Below are 22,957 nucleotides of genomic sequence, written 5' to 3'. Positions count from 1 at the left end.
CATCTGATGTCCCAATCCTCTCAGATCCACAAAAGGCTGATATGCTCACACAATTCAATCAATATCCTCCTTTCTTTAACGCTCATGTCAAGGTCATGCATACAGCAAAGCCTCTGGGTGATGCATAAAAAGATGAGCGCCCGGCATTGAAATGCATCACTGCAGACAGGAGCTTTAAGTTGTATTTATTTATAAGCATAGGACAGGAATAAATTAACATCATGAAAGCCATTTTAATCTCTTCTATCATATCAGCTGTCTCCTGCAATATTGGCACAAGGCTAGGTGAGGGATGAGCACAGGGATAAGGAAAGCTAATCGCCGCCAAACAGCACCTCTAGGATTTTGGAAATATGGAGAAACTCTTTTCTGTCCTACACAGCACAGATGGACGAGTGTGTGAGTCCCGTTATGAAACCCACAGAGGACAATTTGTCCTCATTTAGTGGTGGTCACATTTCCAAATGTTCAAAAGAAACAGTCTGTGTCTAAAAGGATCATCACACCATTTAGTTTTGATAAAAATATCTTTGTCCCGTCAAAAGGAAGATCAACCCATTGATGTTCGTCACTGTGGGTCCAACTGTCTTTCAGAGAACGTTGCAGGAATACAAACTTCTCTTCTTCATTGTCTCAGTGTCCGCATGATTATATTTCTTTTGTATGTAAATCAATTACTGGACCATAGACAGCTTCATATAATCTGGCATATATTTTGTGTTATCAATAATCCTTTAATGTCCCACAAACAGGGAAATGTGTGTGCCACAGCAGCCACATGACAGAATATTAAAAAAAAGCAAAAAAAAACCCCAACAACAATATAATTAAAAAGGTAAGAAAGAGAAGAAAATAAACTAATATTTTTTTTACAAATAATAAATATGGGTATTGAAAAAAATAACCATATTTAATATTTGTAAAAAAAAAAAAAGTATATTTTTAAGAGGACAAACCATTGAAAGTAAGAGATCAAAGCTGAAATTCTGAGGCAGAAAGTGAACATCAGCTCATAAACTGTTTGTGAACTACCTATTCATTTGCACATTTTCATTTGCACATTATTTCTTGTAATTGTTCACTGCCAGCTGGTCTGCTCCTTTTACCCAAAAAACAGATTGTATATATATATTTATATTATATAGTTATATTTTCTACTTTTTGAAATAGTTTATATTGTTAATTTGTTATATTTTCTATTTTTTAAAACAGTTTATATTGTTACTTTGTTATATTTTCACTTATTAATAGTCATTTGATGCATGCACCAACCTCACCACAACAAATTCCTCGTATGTGTAAAATCGTACTTGGCAATAAAGCTTTTTCTGATTCTGATTCTGATTCTGATCACAGATTCAGTCTCACCTCAACATGAAGTAACAACTGAATATTTCATCTTAAAGAAATAATGTACAATTAATAATTAATTAATGTTTATCTCATGAGTTCTATTAACAACAAGGGAGTGTGGAGTTAACACACACACACACACACACACACACACACACACACACACACACACACACACACACACACACACAGACCCTGTTGTTACCAGTGCAGTTATTTGCATTACGTCAGGGGAGGATGGCCCTCGTCGGCCACCGTATGATGTCGTGGCGTGTGCTGACGTGCCTGAACTTTGCACAGCAAGCAGAGAGCCGTCAGCTGTCCCCCTCACATCTTTCAGTGTGTTTGTGTTGTGTGACACGTAACGTTCAGACAGGGTGACGGTCAGAGAGACAGTCCGGGCTGAAGATGAGGCGCGCTGGTCTGGGTGAGACTACAAACCCGCTTCTTGATTCTACGATGCTACGTTAGCTTGCTCTGCTAGTTAGCCGGCTAACGTTAGCTGATGTTGTTGCTAGCTCGGTATGAATGAGCGCTTGTTGTTGTGTTCACTCCAGGACAGTCTGCAGGATGAAAATGGCTCACTAACGGTGTGTTTCTCTCTCTTGTTGTTTGATTAAGGTGAAGGAGGCTCTGGAGGTTATGTAGCGAGCGGATACAGTGTGTATGAAGAGGAAAATGAACAGCTACAGGAAGGACTGAGGAATAAAGTCTCCGCCTTGAAGAGTGTAAGTAGCCAATGATGACATCTTCCCACACATGTTGTATTATTGATGAATGCAGCCAGGCATGTTCGTCTCCTGTCAAACGAGCTGCAAGTGTTTTAAATGTATGTTTAGACAGCTAACCATCATGCACAATAGCTTTAGATACTCTTAACTAGCTTTGTTTCACTTTAAGAAGTGATACTACATGTTGTTACATGCTGGTGTTACATGTTGATGTTTACATGGTGGTGCACTATGTTTACATGTTGGTTTATGATGTTTACATGTTGGTGTTTACATGTTGATGTATGATGTTTACATGATATTTGCAGCTGTCCATAGAGATTGGGACGGAAGTGAAGTACCAGAATAAAATGCTGGATGACATGGTGAGTTTCACGTTCTCTGATTACTGACACAACAAACAGTGACACTCCATATGTGTAGTAGTAGATGTAATCGAGTTATAGCTTCCAGTACTCATTACAGCTCATTTATGTAAAGAAGTGTTAACAGCTAAATGTGCTTAAACAATAAATATTTGAATCACTTATCTTGAGTGTCAAACTAGTATTTTACAGTGGCATTAAAATATGGCAGCTAGTGGACAGGTCACAGCTTTTCACTGTGATATATGTTCATGTTTATGTGTTTCGTGTACAAATTTGGAATAAAAATGTAGTATGTATATAAGTATGTGGTAGAAACCTGTACTGGCTTATATAAAACTAATATAGAAAGACATATAGGTGGTAACATACACACAAATGGAGATCATCAGCTCAATTTAAATGCTAGAAATATTAACAAAAAAGAGTAATCAGAGTAATTTTCTGAGATTGATCGTTAGTGTTCCAAATCAAATGATAAACTTTATATTATTGGGTCGTTCAAATCCAACTTCAGAAGCTGCTCATATATTTTATAGGTGAAATCATCAGTGTAACAAACAAACTGAACTGAAAACTGAAATGTAGTAGAGTTATTTAATTATTACCGTGTGTAGTTTACATTCAGCCACTGTCAAGTGTTACAGAGTGAGTTTTCTCTGCTCGGCCTTCACACTTTCCGTCCCTCTGTCACACACCAGGACTCGGACTTTGACTCGACAGGCGGCCTGCTCGGCGCCACCATCGGCAGAGTGAAGCAGCTGTCCAGGGGCAGTCAGACCAAACTGCTGTGCTACATGCTGCTCTTCTGCTTGTTCGTCTTCTTTGTCCTGTACTGGTTCATCAAGCTGAGGTGATAGCAGGACCCTGTTGAGCTCCACAGCCTCCTCCCTGATCTGTGCCACGCTGACGCATCTCACAACCACACCAACATGATAATGCTGAGGAGAGGCAGGGATGTTTCCTCTGTTGTGTTTCAGTTCAACAGCTGCCCATGTATCTGAGTATTTCATACAATGACCACAAATCTGAGTCATGAAGTCTCCTACTGATGCTATTTGAGAGACCCGAAAGAAAAACCGGGTCTGAGACGGTTTATGACAATGTGAAGAGGAAATCATGTTTTTCTGAAGTAGACACTGAAACTGTCTGTGTACTTGATATCAGGATTGAGAAGATGAGATGTAACATTAGACATGTAAACTTTAGAAGATACTTCTGTCATTAAACCTTAATCAGAAGCAAGTACACTGAATAAGAAACTGATGAAACAGCAAATATGTTGTTGAGCCAAAGTGACTGAGATCTAAAATGATACCTGGAATAATCTCTGGCTCGGAGGAATGAACACAAACATACACAATTAATAACGGTGGTCTTCATTATTGATTCAGTGTCATTGTAAAAATGTTTTTAATGTAAATAAACAAATTTTATGCTAAAAATGAACTCAGGTGTGCTGGAAACAGAAGAATCTCACTTAGTTTATGAATTTATTAATGACACACACAAAGTGTTTGCTGGATATTTATTAAACACAACAGTCATTTTTAGTCATTATTTTTCTTAGTCTCTTCTAAAAATATAGGTTGAATCTTTAACGACAATCAAAATTTAAATTGAACTAATTACATTACAATGAAATCAGGTTGTTGGATATTTACATGTTAAGAGGACCATAAGAGGGGGCGGAGCTTCATCGTGTGTGAGAACAGGAGAGTTTCGTACATTCCAGTAAACACAATCAAAGGTTAAAACAAAAATCTAACTTCATGTTAAAGTCGAGAGTTGAAACATTTCAGAACTGCACTTCGGTGATCAGCACGTTATCAGCAGCGTTGATGACATCACTTCCTGGGCATCGTGTCCATGTACTTGGCGATGATTCCCAGCATGACCTCATCTGCCCCTGCACCAATCGACATTAACCTGGAATCCCTGTGGAGGCAAAATGAAACCTAGTTTTTATTTCTGTATCAATCATCTTCAGCTTCTGAGTCACTGCAATAAACGCAGCAGTTTTTTTTTTCCTCTTGCTGAAGCCACGCCGGCTCAGCTGCAGTATTCACCCCGTCAGCAGATGTCAGCACAGTGTAGAAGAAATGCTCAGAGACTCTGAATCAGCCACAGTGTTACTCTGTCATACACTCAGTCTCCAGATGAGGAGACTCACAGTCCAACACTGCAGGGCAGGAGACCAAACTAAGAGCTGTTACCACTGGATCACATTCTGTTTCTGTTAAACAGAACAGAAGAAAGTGATCCAGCATGACAAACTGTCTCAGCCAGGAGAAGATTAACACATGTCCACAAGATGAACAAACATCACAACAACAGAACAAAGACCTCATGATGATTCTCTTCATATTGAAGTGATCTGTAGTTGACTGACCACATTAACTGGGATAAAAGAACGTCTGCAGATCTTTTTCTCTGCCGGAGTCGTGGACGTTTCTTCTGTCGTGTCATCACTCTGATTCTAACTTTGCAATTAAGGAGTCCTGTTTAATGTCCAGGAATAAACTGACCAGAGCTTAATGAAGCTCCTGCCAAGTGGTGAGGCTTCTGTTCCCATGGAAACATTACAGCCTCACATGGTGCACACAGTCGGTCGACTGGTGCTGTAACGGCATGGATTGGAATCAATATTATGAAAAATGCTTTATGTTGGAAAAACCAGATCACTGAACAAAACATACAAGCCAGATTCCAAAACAGCAGAGAGACTGTAAGACAACAGAATGTGATCATCTGTTGCTCTGTTCTGACACATTCTCAGTTGAAAACAGCTCAAAGGTAACATGGTTAATTACCTCATCAACATTTACATTTTTGTAAATACAAGCTCATTCTGAATTCAAACAAGTTGGGATTGAAAAAACAAAAGACTGGAAGCTCCAAACACTGTTCAGAACGCTCCACAGGTAAACAGGTTGAGTGGTGACAGGTGAGAGTATCATGACTGGGTGTGAGTGAGTTTACTACATGACCAGTCTCACCTGTAAAATCTGCTGACCAGCACATCACTGGTGAAGCCCATACCTCCCCAGTACTGGAGGCAGCTGTCGCTCAGCTCCCTGGCGAGGCGGCCTCCCTTCAGCTTGGCCATGGACGCCAGCTTGGTGACATCGTTGCCTTTAATGTACAACGCTGCAGGAGGAGAGGAGGACAGATGTGGTGAGGTGGAGGACTGAACGAGTGACTGGCTCTGATTCAGGGTTTTCCCCCATTCAGACCTTTTCCCAGCATTTCATCTGATCAATGCCTCTATTGTAGGTAACCTCCAGAGGATCATGAGTGAGCGGCGTGATTCTTCCTGTGTGTGTGTGTGTGTGTGTGTGTGTGTGTGTGTGTGTGTGTGTGTGTGTGTGTGTGTTCTCATCTACCTGTGCCAAACAGATGCAAACACTTTGATCTATTCCTGGGGAAGCAAATGAGACCTGAACTGCTACCAGCTAGATGAAATCATTCAAAGCTGCTGGCCAGCCGAGTGGTTGCAAACATGAGGAGGAACATTACCAGACCTTGGCCGCCTGCCTGACAGATGCACCCAAACATTCACATCATAAACACTGCAGCGCAAAGCACTTTTACTTTGGAGGAGCTGGGTGTGCGCCAGTTCTTCAGGTAGCCAAGCCTGAACTTTGTTTGTGAACTTGTGCCAGCACACAGAAACAACAGTGGGCTGGTGGAAACGGTCGTCTCTACATATAAACAGTTATTTGGCGAGGAAATATAGATTAACACAAATAACAATTACAGACATGTAAGAACATGGACTGAATCTCGACTCAGTTTCAGGTAACTCATCTGTGAATCTGTGTTCCTTTAGTCTTGATCTGGTAGTGAGGAGTTCTGATGCTGATGCCAACAGTGACTCTTCTGTCCTCAGGCTGACAAACACATCTGCTGTTCACTGTTAACTTGTCACTTCCTAACAGTGAGACTCCACAGTGCTCTCCAGCCTGCTCTGTGCCCTCTTTGTCTTTCAAAGCAACCTGCTGCATCACACGTGGACAGACTTTCCACCCCAGGCTAGTTTGGCATTAGCTTCACTCCCACAGAGCTGACTCAGCTCAGGCCTTTGTTACTCTTTTCTGTAGTAGTAAGTGTCATGATGACAGCTGCATGCAGTCACTTGGTTTAGATTTCCATCAATGCTGTAAACGCAAATCCAACTTACATTTGCCATATCTGGAGGAGAAACAGTGGATTGTTGCAGTTATGTGCATATTTTGAAAAATAAAAGTTATTTATATGGAAACACGGGAGACATGAAGAGAGAACAGAGACCTCAAGATGCAGCCAACAATACCGAGCTTACGTTAATCTTAAATCCTGTGGAGCGACCTACCTGTGGCCCGGTAGAGGAGGGAGCGGAGCAGCTCGACCTCCGTCTGCAGCTCCGCCAACCTGAAGTGAACCGCCTGGTGGTAGAGGACGGGCTGCTTGAAGATCTTCCTCTGCCGCGTGTACTGGATGGTCTCCTGGATGACGGTGTCCATCGTGGTCAAGACTGGAAGTGTTGAGACAGAGAGAGTTGTGACCTCACAACTTCAGCTGGGTGCTGGTCCGGTCAGAACTTGTCTTTTTCTTTAATGGCAGCGCCTCTAATTAATGAGATGATTCCCAGAAGTCTGCAGGCAGATTCAGTGCAGCTTCATTTCTACTGAGCAGTTCCTCAGAAGTTCCACCCAAGCAAATATTGACTCAGGCTTGTTAGTGAAAATAAACAGCTTCATTACAGAGGATCAATGGCTGGAGTATGACCTGAACGCCCCTCACTTTTTGGAAACCAAAATGATACTAAACTACTTGTAGACGTTACGGTAAGATGTGTACCATGCAAATGAGAAACGGGGCAAAACAGAAGAAAAAGTGAGAGTAAAGGATAAAGTGAATAAGAAAACAAAAGTGGGAAAGATGATGTCTGAGAACCGGAGGGAGAGTGGAAGCAGAGAGATGAAGACAGACTCACTGTTGGCCACTGCCCAGAGCCGCTCTTCCTGGAACTGAAGCATCTGATACGTGAAGCCCATTCCTTCCTGGCCGATGAGGTTCTTACAGGGAACGCGAACGTCATCGAAGAACACTTCAGCTGTGTCTGATGACTTCATGCCGATCTTATCAATCTTGCGTGCAATGTGGACTCCTACAGTGGGAAGGACAGGGAGGAAACGTCACACATCTTGGCAAAGGCGCTCTAAAAAATAACAAATGATGTTAATAGAATGGATACAGAAACTCTGTAGAAGGGTATTTTAGGGATCAGGCAGTAAATCATGGAACTGAACAAACACATTATTTTAAATTACAGGAGCGATATCGATGCACTTGAATCCCAGAGGACGAGACAGTGTTCCCTACCCGGCAGGTTCATGGGCAGACAGATGAGAGATTTGTTCCTGTGCGGCGGCCCGTCGCTGGTGTTGGCGAGGAGACACATCCAGTCAGCCTGGGTTCCGTTAGTGGTCCACATCTTCCCCCCGTTGATCACAAATTCATCCCCTTTCCGCACCGCCTTGGTGATGATACCTGAATCGACATGCGGTGGAGAGTGGAACGGATGGAGGGAGAGTGGAAACTGGGAAGATGAGTGTCAGGACACAAGGCTAAATGAAAAGCTTCAGTGCATGAATACTCAAAGAAATACAATTTTGGCCCTAAATCAAAAGACTTGAGTGAAGCTGGGGTATTAATCCAGCCAGACAGAGCTGACAGAGCCTGTGCTGCATTCAGCATGCCATTGTTCTCTCCTGAGATGATATCGGTGCCAAGCTGATTGAAGAACTGCTGTGTTTCTGGCTCTGACAGATTCAAAATGGCTCTTCAGGGGCTAAAACAGGAATTAATCACATGTAATGACCAGAAGACGATGAAGGAGAGACGTACTCGAGACATCAGAGCCGGCGCCGACTTCACTGACGCCGAGACAAGCCACTTTGTCCCCCGTGATGGAGGGAACGAGGAACTCTTTCTTTAGCTCAGCTGAGCCGAACCTGCACACACACACACACACACACACACACACACACACACACACAGAAATTAAAATGTATCAGTAACTTTTACCAAGCTGTTACTTTTGGACACACAGGGGAATCCAAGACTTTCTATATCTAAAAGTTGTGGATCTGTACAGTCAGAGCGGTACAGTGTTAAAACAACACGGCAGAGTTTGAGGCCATTCCAGTTCCAGTGCAGCAGAGGAGGGAGTCGTCTTCTCCTGGAGCTCCTGGTATCCCCCTTCATTCTCCCTCCTTCTCTTTGTTCTAGAACTCATTGCAGGCGAGTGTACATCCCCCTAATTAAGCTCCTGAGACTCCAACTGTCTATTGCAGTAAATTCTGTCTTGTGTCACCAGCAGCTGTTTCATGACAGGAGGATATCACACAGTAAGCTGAGGCCCTGCGTGGGCCAGACAATTACCACACACATTAACACACACACACCCTCCAGGAAGCGTGACTTTGATGAAGCTTCTGTCCAACAAGATGGATTCTTTAGAGACACCATCTAAGATATATAAGGCCACAGTTAACGATAAATTAAAGGTGCAGTTTGTAAAAACTGGCCTCCTGTCGGATGTCACTCAAACAAGTGGGAAATGTACTTGATTTATCAGCCATAAAAATGTCTTTGACATGATAAGCCAATGAAAATATACTAAAGTCAGGGCTGCAGGAAGTGGTGAAAACAAACACATTGTACTGTGATTATTTTAAAGTGTGTATGAAAAGTGGGAATGATCCTTTTTCCATCAGGTTCTTTCACTTTGACTGGAAACTATTAAAATGTCAATGACGTGACATTTGTTGTGGCCTGTAACAAACACACGTTTTCTTACATCTGAAGAAAAGATCTACAGTGCTTCTTTGTCACACATGATACCTTTATCAGTTGTGATCAACTCTTGATTGACTGTTTCTTCCACAGTTTGAACATGGTTAGATGTTAAAAACTTTTCTTTATAAAACATTACAATTATGCGCATGGTAAACAGGGTTACAGCTGTTGCCAGGGGCGGCAATACGAGCAACCTCCTCTCATCTCAGAATGAATAATGCTTCCCTGTAACATGGATGTTTGAAAAGGTGCTCCAAAACTGATATGAGTGCTTCTAGTGGTGGTGTGAAGAGGGAAAAACACAGAGCAGCTATTGTTGCCTGAGCCACCGACTAGTTGTTGTTCTTCTGATAAGAGAAGGCAGCAGCGGAGGAAGATTTGTGACCCGTTCATTTACACAAAGCCACGTCTCCAACCCAAACTGCTGGGAGTTGACTTCCGGGGAAGAGTGAAAACACTGGATTTGGTGATTATACTGCTGAGCTCCAAACGTTTCACCTCGATGAATTCCATCATGAACCGTAAAGTTCTGTATGTGGGGTTTCACCTGGCCAGTGCAGGAGTAGCCATGTCGGTCTGGACACCGATGGCCATGGGAACGCCTCCACAGCGGATGTTGCCCAGCTCTTCTGACACCGCGACGTTGTAGCTGAAGTCAAGACCCAAGCCTCCATATTCTGCATGGACAAACACAAAGCACTGTAACTACTGCAGACACTCTCAGGATGACAGCTCACTTAACACTGAGTAGATTCTTGTGTGAAGATGACTTTTTTCCTTCTTTGGATAAATATCTACCCTCGCCACATTAGTCACCTCAAACCAGCCTGACACACACGTTTCCTTCCTCCCCTCCATCTCTGCTGTTATCTCTGTGATAAAATCCCTGCCTGGCATGTTTCTGCACACACACATACACACAGTGCACACATACATAATATTCTGCACTGGGCATTTGACTGGTGCATGCACTCAAATTAATTAGAGGGTGTTATCATTATCTGTGCCATCTGTAATTAGGTGTAAAAAGCCCTGCTGGGAGATCAGTGGCACGCTGCAGATAAGGGTCACTGTCATCTCAGCGTCGTGTCATCTGCTCTGCTCAGCGTATCAAACTTGATTTTAGAAAATAAAAAAAATAGGGGTGTATTTCTTCCATTGTGGCAGTCGAGACATTCACAGAGACCTCAGGTCCTTAATGGAGCTGAACGGGAGCGTTACCACGTTTAAAACACCACTTCTGTCATACAGAGCCGTCTCTTTACTTTCCTTTCTTTTGCTTTTCATCACGTGTTGCAGAATCCATTATGAAAAGAACAGTTTGGTTTTCATACAACATACTTTGTGTTAAAGGACAATTTTCTGCCCGCGACGCACGAAGTGAGCCAACTAATGTACTCGCTCTCATTCTGCATTTTCTCCAGTCGTTTGCGGTCGATATGCACACATCCAAATCCTTTCAAAAAGAAACAACATGATAATGAAACAATTTGCAGATGACATCAACATCTCATCAGCAGTTAATGTTGGATAGATGTACAGTAATAATGTCCAGTCAGCCAAAAGTAACAAGATCAAGTATTGATGAAATGATCTGTGCAGTTTATGAAAGACTAACACACAGTCTGCCAGCCGCTGCATGGTGGATACTAACAGTGACTGACAAGGAATAATTGTCAGTGAATTCATCTCATGGAAGCCTCTAACTCCAGCAAAGTGGTTTAGCATCACCTGTCAGACTAGTTGCAGAATAATGGAAAGGTCTGTCTGGCAGCCTGTCGCAGAGAGACAGGGAATGAAAAGAAGGAGAGAAAAATAAATGGGGACAGAGAAAGAGGGAGATGTGGTGGGACAAGAAAACAAGGGAGCAGGGGAGAGAAACAAAACAGAGGAAACAGGTGCAGCTGTGCCGCGATACGTCTCCCAGCCCTGGAAACCCTGCGGAGGATAATGTGGACGAAGGGAAGCACTGAGGTTTATCCCGCTTTAAGCAAAACAGCAGGCCGCCTGCTTGAACAAGCAAGCAGAAGAAAAACAAACACAGTTCTGTCACAAATGTCAATCCTATGTGCATATGTTTCTTGTGAGCGCCAGATGTTCCTCAGCGTAGGTCCTCGTCTGATGGAGCTCCATATGAAACACATGTAGGAGGATCAAGACGGAGACAATTTAAAGGCGCAGCAGGAAGAAGGAAGCAGCAACGTCTCTGAATCTCTCAGTACTGAACACACACGAGGGACCTGCTGACAAATCCATGACATGCACTATTATCCAAGTCTTGCATACGTTCATCACCATTAAGGCATGAAGGACTATGAAATCTGAGACGTCACTGTGTTAGTAATGTTTCTGACCAGACAATCCACTGTAACACATTTCTCAGTGTTACTAAAGGAGAAAGAAAACTCACACAAAGGAAAAGTGTGCTGGCTGCCAGCTTCTATCTGTCGAGCAGGACACAGGAGGCATGAAGTTCAGATACCAGCGTAGGAAAACAGGCCCACAGCCAGGGGTCATCCCTGTCCTCTCCCCAAACGTGGCTGCCTTGAGAAAACTTCCTGATCTCGTGTTTTCAGCAGTTATAATGTCTTTCCACATGCATGGAAACAGAGCGGACCAATAAGTGTGGAGTGTTCCTGTCAGTGGATTAAATGAAGGGATGTGCTGCATGGCACCAACAGATGTAAACAGACACATTAACTTTATTGCCAGTTACGGACATTTGACCACGTAGAGTTCAAACCTGTCATAAATGTGTTAAGAACATTTCCAGTTCTCTGTGTGGCCGGAATACAAGTCATCGCTGCTCATCATGGAGGAACACTTTCATTAAATCCTAGAAACAGGAACTGGAAACAGCTCTGATTGTGATTTTTGTGTTCATTGTTCAGACTGATCTGTTTTATTCAGTCATTCTTTTCACTGTTCTAGGGACAGTTTTTATTTCTTCTTTGACAGTGATGGCAGAGACACATTAGTGGGAATGGTTCATTTTTACTACAAAACGTTTGTTGTGTGCAGCCTGAGATTAAAATCAGACTGTTCTCTGCCAGCTTCAAACTGGATGCTGGAGTTCAGAGTTCACGTCTTCACACCTGAACTACAAGATTTGTTTCATTGTGACTTTTACAACAGGGCACTGTTAAATACAAAGACAATAAAACCAAACCAAACAAATAATTGACTCTTATACTCAGATGACTTCACTTGTTCTCCATGCAACCCTTCCAGACTCGAGATATTGCTGAGTTGTAATCTGACTTCTCTCAGACCACCAGATGAAACATTTCTCCACTGAACAGACTTCTTAATCCCTTTTCCCATTCCTGTAATCTGAGCCTTTAAGTCAATTAAGTCAAGAATTCTTTGAGAGTCTGCTTCATTTGTCAGCACTTCAGCAGAGAGACATGTGGTCCCTCACTTATCTGAAGACATAATGTGGCGACAACAAGAAAACTTTAAGTTAAACGCAGCTGAAATTCCAGAGTAGCAGTTCTTTTTGAAGAGAACATAAAGTTTGTCTGAAAGATTATTTACATTTTAAATTCTAAAGACTAGAATTATATCCAGTACATTATACTGTTGGTGCATGACATCAGTTTAAATTATATACTGCAACATGTCACGTCACCTGGCAGCTGTTTCTGAGTGACAGGGTCTAATTAACCCGCTAACATTATTTTACTAACAGTACGTCTGAAGCTGGTCACTTGTGTGTGATATCACCAGCTGATAATACAGTGTGTCTCCGCCTCTCTAATCCGGTCAACTAATGCCTCAGGCTTGTGTACTCAGCACTTCTTAATTTCCTCCTCCTGCCTCTTCTCTGACCTACAGACTGCTAGTGCAGCCTGTGTCAGTGTCCAACACGTTTATTCTCTTCAGCATCAGAACAGCAGCTTCAGCTGTGAGAGGACACTATCAGCCTATCACTGTGGGAGTAACTATGAAACTTAACATCTCGGCTGTCTGACTGTCAAACAAATATTCAGAACTTTGCACAAACACAACCTTTCTTCTGTAGTCTGGTTCTGCACAGAGCCCGTCCTGCCTCCTCCTCTGCTCCAGCAGTGACACAGCTGGGTACACATCTGGAAGTGGGCTATACTGTAGCAGACAGCTGTTGTGGGATGTTGCTGTGACACTAACCCATCAACACAGTGGAAACACTGCTAAACCAGACCAGCTGTAATGTATGGCTGTCTGACAGAAGAGAGAAATGTATGGGAAGTGGATTCAGCTGCGAGACGAGACGAGTCGAGCCAACTGCTGCTAGAAGAGAAGATCAAACTGTGCATCCCTCCAACTGATCTCTTAGTTCAGCGTGACCGATATTCATGTGCATTCTAGATTTAAAATGTAATATTTATGGCCTTTTCCACTCATAGATATGTTACTGATTTATTAAGGGAGTCTTCGCAATGGCAACAGAAACAGCACGTCCCAAAAACATCCATCCTGTAGGCCGAGGCACAGAACGACCGGCCGATCGTCTCATCTGTTGGATTACTGACTCAATTCCCAAGAAAAATCATGGACTCAAGTCTGTGCAGGAAATGCCCCGACAACACCACAGCAACATTATGGTCATGCATATACAGCATATTCTGCAAACACCCGCTTAACTGCTTTGAGTTAATAACAGTTTTTTAATGCTCACTCACATTTAATGCATGCAGGTTGTTAGTGTTTTACTCACAGACATGTCTCAACAAAGTTGTGTATTAACTTATTCAAATTCCACTGGATCAACTTGTTAACCCCTCTGTGAGACTCAACCAGGCGAAACGGCTTTTGTTTCCAACAGCAAGAAGGTTGCACTGAGCCTGGCACCGCGATGTGATGGTTATTATCATTTCCCCACAGGCTTATTATCTCCTCCGATTCTTTCACAAAAAACAAACCTCCTCTAAAACTAAAAAGGCTTCTGGGTCTTTAAATCAAACACACTCTACTCCAGATAAAGCACAAAGGCCCATCAGATTAATTAAACTCTTAATATATTTTCTAAAGGAGTTGTCTCTGATTAAAAAAAAAGATCCTAAATTCCTTTTCAGAGTCGCAGGAGATGAAACCTGTCCAAGCATGCACTGCCAGTCAATTACACATCTGAGAGAGATGCAGGCTGAGAAACAAACACCAGCGTTCACTCCTGAGGGGAAGTTTCATGCCAAACTCCACAACGATGGGACTGGACTGGAGATGGTTGTTGTAAGGTGCTAATCATCAAGCTTATGAAAATACATGTTGTACTTTCTGGTTTGCCAAGACTAATCTGTCAGAGGTCAGTAATCTATCACTCTTACCAACTGGTTTGTTGACTCCCAGGAAACCGGCACTTCCTAAGATCTTGAAGACTTTATGTGCTGGAAACGTCCCCTCTGCTTCCCACTGATCCACGTGGGGGTTGATCTCCTGGTCGATGATCTGCAGGAACATCAGGGGAGAAGTACGTTCATGTGTTGTTTAACAGTGCGCATGAAATAATCTTCAACATTTTCTCTCATGAATGTTAAGTTATTGTATATCTGCACAGATTGTAAATATGATCCTAACAAAACATGACAGCCTTGTTATTCTATCCCCTGTTTAATAAATAACAGCTAAAGGATAAATATATACAACAGCAGCAGGAAAAAAAACCCTCCATTGATTTTAAGACATGTTTATAATATATACGATATAATACACGGGCATCCTGCTGTGCGGTGCACATCTATACTTAAGTCTGTGTAATCTATCCCTCGCAGACAGCAAGATAAGGTGTTATATATCAATGAATAGAAAGCAGGCTCGAAAAATGTAGCACATGAATACAGTGACATCACGGACGCTTGTGTACCGTGTGTACATGTTATCAGTCCTGCACTGATAACCATACTTGGCTCGTCACACGCAATAAGACAGCTGCTGGCTTATAAAACAATGACGGTGGTTTGGAGCGGACAAATTGTGCTGAAAAACAAGACTGTAGCAGAACTGGTCACACAAAGAGGTTCAGTTGTCCAAATGCAACTTGCAGTGCAAATTGCACTGAGGGTTTTGGGTTTTGCGGGATGATACTGATACTTTTATGAAGCTGTTGGTAGCAATTATTGTGCTGATATTCGGCATCTTTGCAGTCGAGCATTTGAATGCCAACATTTTAATGACTCTGTTTCCTCCACCATTTTATTCTTGGCAGGGCAGGAAAACCTCTGAAGTAACATTTAGAACAGCATGTGAAAATAAACTCGGTACTGAAACCCATAATGACATTCTTTCTGTGTTAGCAGCCAATCCATCTATTCAGCCACAAAGCCTGGGATATACAACTGCCTCAGCATGAAGGATGACTATATTATATGTTTTACCAGTGGAACAAAAAAGTTGTGGTTATGGAAGAACTTTCACTACATGAGAGGACGCTGAAGGTACAAAAGGATGGATTTTCCTGATAAACAATCTATAAACTTCAACAGAAACAATCCTTTCAGTTATCACTTGTGTCACTACACGTGTTTCCTGTGACTTCAGCTGCAGATAAGCTGCTCTCAGCATTTATTTTCTCATTAAAATAAACAGAGAGGTGAGAAGACGTGTGGCTGGAAGGTGCTGCTGTGGACAGAGCCTCAGAACCTTTACCTGTCATGAATCAGATATAAAGCTGCCAGTGTTTAATTACAGGCTCTTATAAGACATCTACCGGCTTTGTGCCCATTTCTACCAGCATCAAATAAAAATACTGAATTCATAAGTATGGGACCAATGTGTTCTGGTAATCTTGCCACAGAATTTTACATAACATCGTTCAACAGTAAGAGGAGCTTTTGTATTGTTTCTCAAATCTACACTCAAGCATCATTGTGTTTTATCAGGATACATCACTAGCCTGGTTTTGTGAGTCATGGCCAAAATGTCTGTGGGGAATGAAGGGTGGGTCGCAACCTGGATTTTCAATTGACTTTTGAACGAGTGAACCTTGGTGCCGTGACTCATCTGGAGCACCTGGAAATGGTCCACAGCTGGAGAAGCATTTACACAGGACCGATCGACTCAGACGCTCATATGGTGCTATTTTTGGCAGGAACTCAAGCTGCTACAGAGCGTTACAGTTCATGTGGTATTCTGTTGTCAATTGTTTGGTCTCAGTTCGACCTCACACAGCAGGCTGTGCCAACAGGAAGCTCCAGCACACAGGACGTCTACAACATTTCTGCAAAATAATGTCAGAATTAAGTGCTGCTTCTGCCATTTCAAGCAAATCAATTTACAAATAAATATATAAAATAAACATTTCTTTCCATCTTTCTTTCAAATTAAAATGCCCTCTAATAAACTGATCTACAGCCAAATTATGACAAACCATTACTGGTGTTCTATTGGTGCTCTGGGACATTAATGTATAAACATTTTAATGGACCATAGTTTCAGCAGGTCCGTGACAATATGATACTCAGACGTGTTTCTGTTGTCAGAACAATAAGCTCTGTGGTGGGTGAAGCCAATGAAAACTAATGATGACAACGAAAGAGGCATTTATCACAAATAAGGATCATCAAATCCAAGCCTCAGCCAATGAACAGAGGTACATGAGCAAATGTGTAATAATGTGGATTGTGAAAAATAAATCTCATTTGATTCTTCTTTCCAGTAGCTTTAGTTACACATCTGCTCGAGAGAGAAAGCTCAACCAGCAACGGGCTGCGCGAGCCAGGGCTCTACCATTCAAACTGAAATAACAAAGTGCTGAAGAAGAATTCACAGGTTTTTTCCAGGATTGCAAAAGTGATGCACACTCATTTTCTGCTTCCAAAGCACACAAATCCAAACCAGTCAACCACTCAGCCTGCCAAGAAAAACGCAGAGGCCGAGGAACATCTGCATTCAAGGCAGACAAGAACATGGACATCATGTTTTTCCTGCTCAAAACAGAAAGCAGACACGACTTTCAGCAGATATCTGGGGCACATGCCCGGACCCGATTCTGTGAAAATCAGCCAGACTTAGAGTGTTTAACATCAAACACAAGAACAAGCAGTAAAAATAGTCAGTCACAGCACTGGTCCGCTTTAACCTGCATAAACTTATCCATGTGCAAAGTTCAAATCCTGAGGAGGGAAAGGGAGGGACGGCTGGACGGGGAACGCAAAGCCCATCAGGGAGCGAGCCTACATTTCTTCACAAAGGTTATTGTGGACCAACTCCGCTGCATACCAGAACTATTTCACATCATCGACAGGGTCAAGAGCGCTGAATTTAAAAGGTCTTTCAAAATGTCCAGTCTGTCCTGAGTGTCCAGGGGAAAATCACAGACAGGCCGGAATCCTACAAACTGACCGAGCTCCTCTGAAGTGAAACACTTCTGTTCATCTGGCTTCACTTTCACAAGATTACTCAAGATGTCAACACAGTCAGCTAGGGTCAGGACCTTTGACAGCATGTATTATAAATCAGATGAATATGAGACAATTGACTATAACACAATATAAATCAACATCATCACCCTGCAGCTACAGCTCAAGGTCATTCTTTATCATCGAGTCATCTGCAGATTATTTTAATGAATTCATCAGTTAGTCTAGAAAAGATAAAAACAGAAAAAAGAAAGAAACAATTCCCCAGAGCACAAAATGGCTTCTTCAAATTACTTCTATCAACCGACTAACACTCCAAAACCCAAAGATTCCTTTCAGTCTCATAAAGGACGAAGAAACGCAGCAAATCCTCCCAGTCATCACAACAAACAAACACACAAACACACAAACAGCTGCCGAGTTATTTTCTTTCCATCAGCTCATTGATTAACTGCCTAATCGTCACAGCTCTAATAACAGCAGCACACACACTGTGATACTAAATTATAAACACATATTGTCAAGATCATTTGAGGTCCGACATTCAGAGATGGTCTGGGTCACATGTGACCCGGGTCAGATGTGTCCCAGGTCACATTTGTCCCGGGTCAGATGTGTCCCAGGTCACATTTGTCCCGGGTCACATGTGTCCCGGGTCACATGTGTCCCGGGTCACATGTGTCCCTGGTAACATTTGTCCCGGGTCAGATGTGTCCCGGGTCAGATGTGTCCCGGGTCAGATGTGTCCCGGGCCACACTGAAGGACGCTCATCACATGATTTCCTCTGAACAACAAGGAGAAGCCACAACAACAGGCTGAACGAATTACACACTGTCTGATTTCCAAATGCTTCACTTGAATACAAATGACAGTTGTGGGCTCTCGATGTTAGCAGCAGATGTTTGTGATGCTCGTGTCTGTTTCGAATAAGCATTGAACTAGTAACCACAACCTCCTCAGACTCCCTTACAAGCACAGGATTCTGAGAGAAATGCAGCAAACTTTAACAAACAGCTGAAGCAAATTGTAAATCATTCGTGCCTTCTTCCAAATTTGATATTAAATACAAAACCTCAAGATGTTTCCTTGTAAAAAGAGTCAGTCTGTCAAGGCGTTGTGGTCAGCAACACTGTGTTGATGGTAAATTGCTCGATTTTGAGATCTGTGGCAGGAGAAACTTTATAAACTCTGTGAAATCCTGTCTACAACACATTCTACATTATTTAGGCTTTCTTGTTTGATCGGCAAACATTTCACATGAGAATATTTCTGTCTTTGTGTGAAAATCGGGTTGTTTGGGTTGTTCAGGTTGAACTCCGCTAATGTTTCAGTCCAGCCCCAGATCATTTGTCCCTGTGCAGAATAGACTTCAGTCAAGGGGAAACATTTTCTTACAGGCCATTACTCAGTTGATTTAATCACCAACCAGTTTCACAGGATGTAAATATAAAATGTCTTTTGATACTCGTAGGGCAAAACTGTCAACAATGGCTTTGTAATGTTGCGGGAAGTCCCAGTGTGGAACCATGGGAGGCTGCACATGAGGAAGCTCTTCCTAGAAGTGTTGGGGAAATCTCTTTTGCCTTCGCGTCCTCGCTCATGACCTTCCAGCTGACACACCAGCCTTGGACTGTTGGAGGCTTAGCACATGTGGGAGACTCTGGAATTCTGACTAATTCTGTGCATGGGAAGTTGTCTGTCTCATCTACAAATGAGCAGCGCACACACACACACACACACACACACACACACACATCCAGACTGACAACAGGCCAACATGGTCCTACGCCCTCCCCACCCACTACCAGAGGATTCGTAGTGGAAACATCGGCACTATTTAGCAGTGTGTGGCCTTGAACAGGTCTGAGGGATTTCCTATAACCCCATTTGTATACCATCTATAAACACACACTATCCTACAGTGAATTCTTTAAATAAACCGCACTGCCTCAAGTTCCCCTTCCTGCACTGCCAACATATTGTTCTGCATTTCCTTTTCACATTTTCATCCTTCCCATAATTCCCAGTGCTGGTTTATTTTCAACCTTCTGGCATCCTTTTGAAGGTTTAGTCACACAACAAGCTTCCTTCTATTTACCGCAACATCTTTGCCGTCTGCCTTAAATTAGGAACTTTTTGTTATATTTGCAACCTCTGTCTCCACTGTCTGTCTAGTAATATTCATCAGGAATGAGTCAGGATAATTACTAATGCGCACTTTGATTTTTATGTATTTTTTGTCGCAGGCACGATTTGTAGCTGCAGATATTTGGCTTTTCAAAAATAAAAGCTCTGAAATCACTTACTGTAGCAGAGTTAGTGCTGAGTGAAGCTTTGAATGAGCCTCAAAGGGCCGTGAGTTTTCAAGTCAATGCTAATGTTCATACCCCATACCTTACATTCATTAAAGCTGTCTGTAACACAATAACAAGTTCATTTCTATAGCGCCTTTAAAGAGCAGATGTCACAAAGTGCGTCACAAAAGAAGGGAAAAGGAAAAAAACAAAAAGTTAATTAGAGACATTAGAAAAGTCATTAGAAGCCAGCTAAAAAGAAAACGCACAACAAAGATAATGATGAAACAAATTTGGTAAAAGCAAGTCTGAAAAAATAAAATCTACATCTGCACATGCAAAAAGAAAACAGTCAGAGTCTCCATATTTCTTCTCTTCGACACAGTTCAGACAAAACATTCAAATTAAACAACCACTCCAATTTACTAGGGATGTCCCGATCAGGTATTTTTTACCCTGATACTGAGCCCCGATCTGATAATCAGCCTTAACTAATATTCTCCTGGATAATACAGCTGCATTAAGAAACAAAGTACCTGCTAAGAAGCTGTTCTTAATAGGTTTTTATTTTATGTTGTTGAAACAAACTAAATACTTTCATGCGGCTCTTTATTCTGCACATGTTACTGCACCACTGGCCTCCAGCTTCCTTGTGTTAGCAGGTGAGTCTGTGATGCAGCACTGTGACAGCAGACCCTCGTGTTCAGCAGCTCAAGTGTGAGACGCTTCACACGCTCGGAGTCCTCGAGAGTGAATTCAAAAACTCCAGGAGATGAAGAAAACCCTGATCCTGTACCACAGAGATGAGCTGGATATGCAGAGGGATTCATTTAATTACCTTCTCTGTAATGTTGTATCATATCAAATGTGCAGTATTAACTGCAGCTCTTCTGTTTCCCCTCGTGAAACGGTTGTACTGCAGATGTTACATGTCGCTGCTGGACTGCTTTCACTTTCTACTTGAAGTTATTTCCACACTGCAGACATTTGATCCACAGGTTTGCAGAGTAATTTTATGTGCACGTCTGAGTTAAAGAAAAAAAAAAAAAAAAATCAGGTTTGGGTCCACGTTCAAAATTGCCGATCCTGATCAGTGGAAAAATGCCCGTATCAGCCCCGATCCTGCAGATCGGATCAGGACATTCCTAATCACAACATTTAAGGGTTCTGAGAAGCAGTTTCATAGAAAATTGACATTGCAAATTTTGCATAAAAGGAAATGGGACTCACTTTCAACTATTCCCAAATCACACAATCTGTTTTCCTCCTGGATATTTGTGAAGCTGCCAGAATCAATGGCCAGAGGGAGAATACCAGCTCTCAAGAGTGTACATAAACATCTCTGTGGTTTAGATAATATGATTCGAGGCCAAATATCTGTGTAATTCAAACTAACATTGTATGTGCTTTGGCTAAAATACATTGGCTCGCCCCGCTAGCTTCACAGGCAGACTCATCTGAACATCATGGCCCCCTCAGTCGTCCAGTCACCGCCAGAGTTCATCTATTTTCACAACTCTCACACAAAACAACCAATATATCTAAAGAGTCCACCATGTTTCTACAGGAGGTCACAAGTGACAACACAAACACCGGCTCTGTAGAGAGCCTTTACTGCCTTTAGCTGCGAGGGGTGTTCAGTTGGTTGTAATCTGTACATCACCAGTAGATGCCACTAAATCCTACACACTGGAGCTTTAATATGGAGCTGGATGCATATGCAGTAAGAGTGCAGGCAACTGATACTTGATTTTGGGGGGCTGGTGCCAAGATAATATTAGAAAGTGAAAAAGTCTGATATCATCATGCAAATCCATATATAAACTCACATTTTAGTGTTCAAACTCTAATGACAGCGATACTAGGTGAGCTAACAAACGTGAAGATGACTTTCGATAATCTCGGTCCAAGAGGTGAGATGGAGCACAGGTTGGCAGCAGGGGGGCTGACATGGAGGAGGTGCAGGGGGCTGACATGAAGGAGGTGCAGGGGCTCTGACATGGAGGAGGTGCAGGGGGCTGACATGGAGGAGGTGCAGGGGCTCTGACATGGAGGAGGTGCAGGGGCTCTGACATGGAGGAGGTGCAGGGGGCTGACAGGGAGGAGGTGCAGGGGGCTGACATGGAGGAGGTGCAGGGGGGCTGACAGGGAGGAGGTGCAGGGGGCTGACAGGGAGGAGGTGCAGGGGGGTGACAGGGAGGAGGTGCAGGGGGCTGACATGGAGGAGGTGCAGGGGGGCTGACAGGGAGGAGGTGCAGGGGGCTGACAGGGAGGAGGTGCAGGGGGCTGACAGGGAGGAGGTGCAGGGGGCTGACAGGGAGGAGGTGCAGTGTAGGATGGGTCAGGACAACATGAGGAGGAGGCAGCCTCACTGTGCCTCGAGCAGCAGAAAACAGAGGGTCGTTTGAGGATCCAGGTGTGTCTTCACCTCGAAGCTGCTGGTTTGTTTCTTCCTGTCAGAGCAGCTGCTAACATGGTCACTGCTACATAACAAGCTAGCAGTGACCTCTCACCTACTGCTGCTGTGTGCTCCAGTAAACTGCCCCTCCGCTGCTGCTCTCACTCTGATTAAACTGAATACTGCTGCTGCTGAGTAGAAACACACACAGACATCACCTGTCACCTGTCACCTGTCACCTGCCGGGCACAGCTCAGCCTTGTTTACGTTAGCTGTGATGCTAGCTAGCATCCTGCTCACCTTCCGGAGGGACTCCTTTAGTGCAAAGTGCTCTCGAGTGTAGATCAAATGGTCCCCGCTGGTCTCCGGGCCGCTGGACGGTTCGGGTTTGGATGACACTCTCTCAGAAAACGACCGGACCGGGACACAAGAGGTGAACTTGTAGAAACTGGAGCTGTTGACCAGCAGGTTTACACGCAGCGCCATCTTTGTTGACTCGACCGTATGCGCATGCGCATGAGGGGGACTCAACTATAACCCACTGAGAGGAGCAGGACGGCTTTCACCCGGGTCAGAACAATAACCCGGGTCAGAACAGTAACCCGGGAGGAAAATGTAAACGTTAGAAAGGTT

The 22,957-nt window shown here is 43.1% G+C and overlaps 2 protein-coding genes across 2 annotated transcripts; one reads left to right on the top strand and one right to left on the bottom strand.

The window, feature by feature from the left end:
* The first annotated feature begins 1,587 nt into the window (after positions 1-1,587).
* On the top strand, positions 1,588-3,894 carry bet1 (Bet1 golgi vesicular membrane trafficking protein). Its single transcript, XM_037093336.1, has 4 exons — positions 1,588-1,780; positions 1,975-2,081; positions 2,393-2,449; positions 3,151-3,894. The coding sequence occupies exons 1-4, from the start codon at positions 1,762-1,764 to the stop codon at positions 3,304-3,306; spliced, it is 339 nt and encodes a 112-aa protein (XP_036949231.1). The 5' UTR covers positions 1,588-1,761; the 3' UTR covers positions 3,307-3,894.
* A 69-nt stretch (positions 3,895-3,963) lies between these two features.
* Positions 3,964-22,843, bottom strand: zgc:85777 (uncharacterized protein LOC405871 homolog). Its single transcript, XM_037093335.1, has 9 exons — positions 22,625-22,843; positions 14,602-14,722; positions 9,843-9,972; positions 8,342-8,448; positions 7,817-7,984; positions 7,428-7,601; positions 6,804-6,965; positions 5,449-5,599; positions 3,964-4,387 (listed from the first exon to the last, which is right to left on the bottom strand). The coding sequence occupies exons 1-9, from the start codon at positions 22,808-22,810 to the stop codon at positions 4,297-4,299; spliced, it is 1,290 nt and encodes a 429-aa protein (XP_036949230.1). The 5' UTR covers positions 22,811-22,843; the 3' UTR covers positions 3,964-4,296.
* Between the last annotated feature and the right edge of the window lie 114 nt (positions 22,844-22,957).

This window comes from Acanthopagrus latus, chromosome 3 (genome assembly GCF_904848185.1).
Source record: "Acanthopagrus latus isolate v.2019 chromosome 3, fAcaLat1.1, whole genome shotgun sequence".
Lineage (NCBI taxonomy): Eukaryota > Metazoa > Chordata > Actinopteri > Spariformes > Sparidae > Acanthopagrus > Acanthopagrus latus.
The sequence above is the reverse complement of the archived record's forward strand: the minus strand, read 5'-3'. Positions and strand labels throughout refer to the sequence as shown.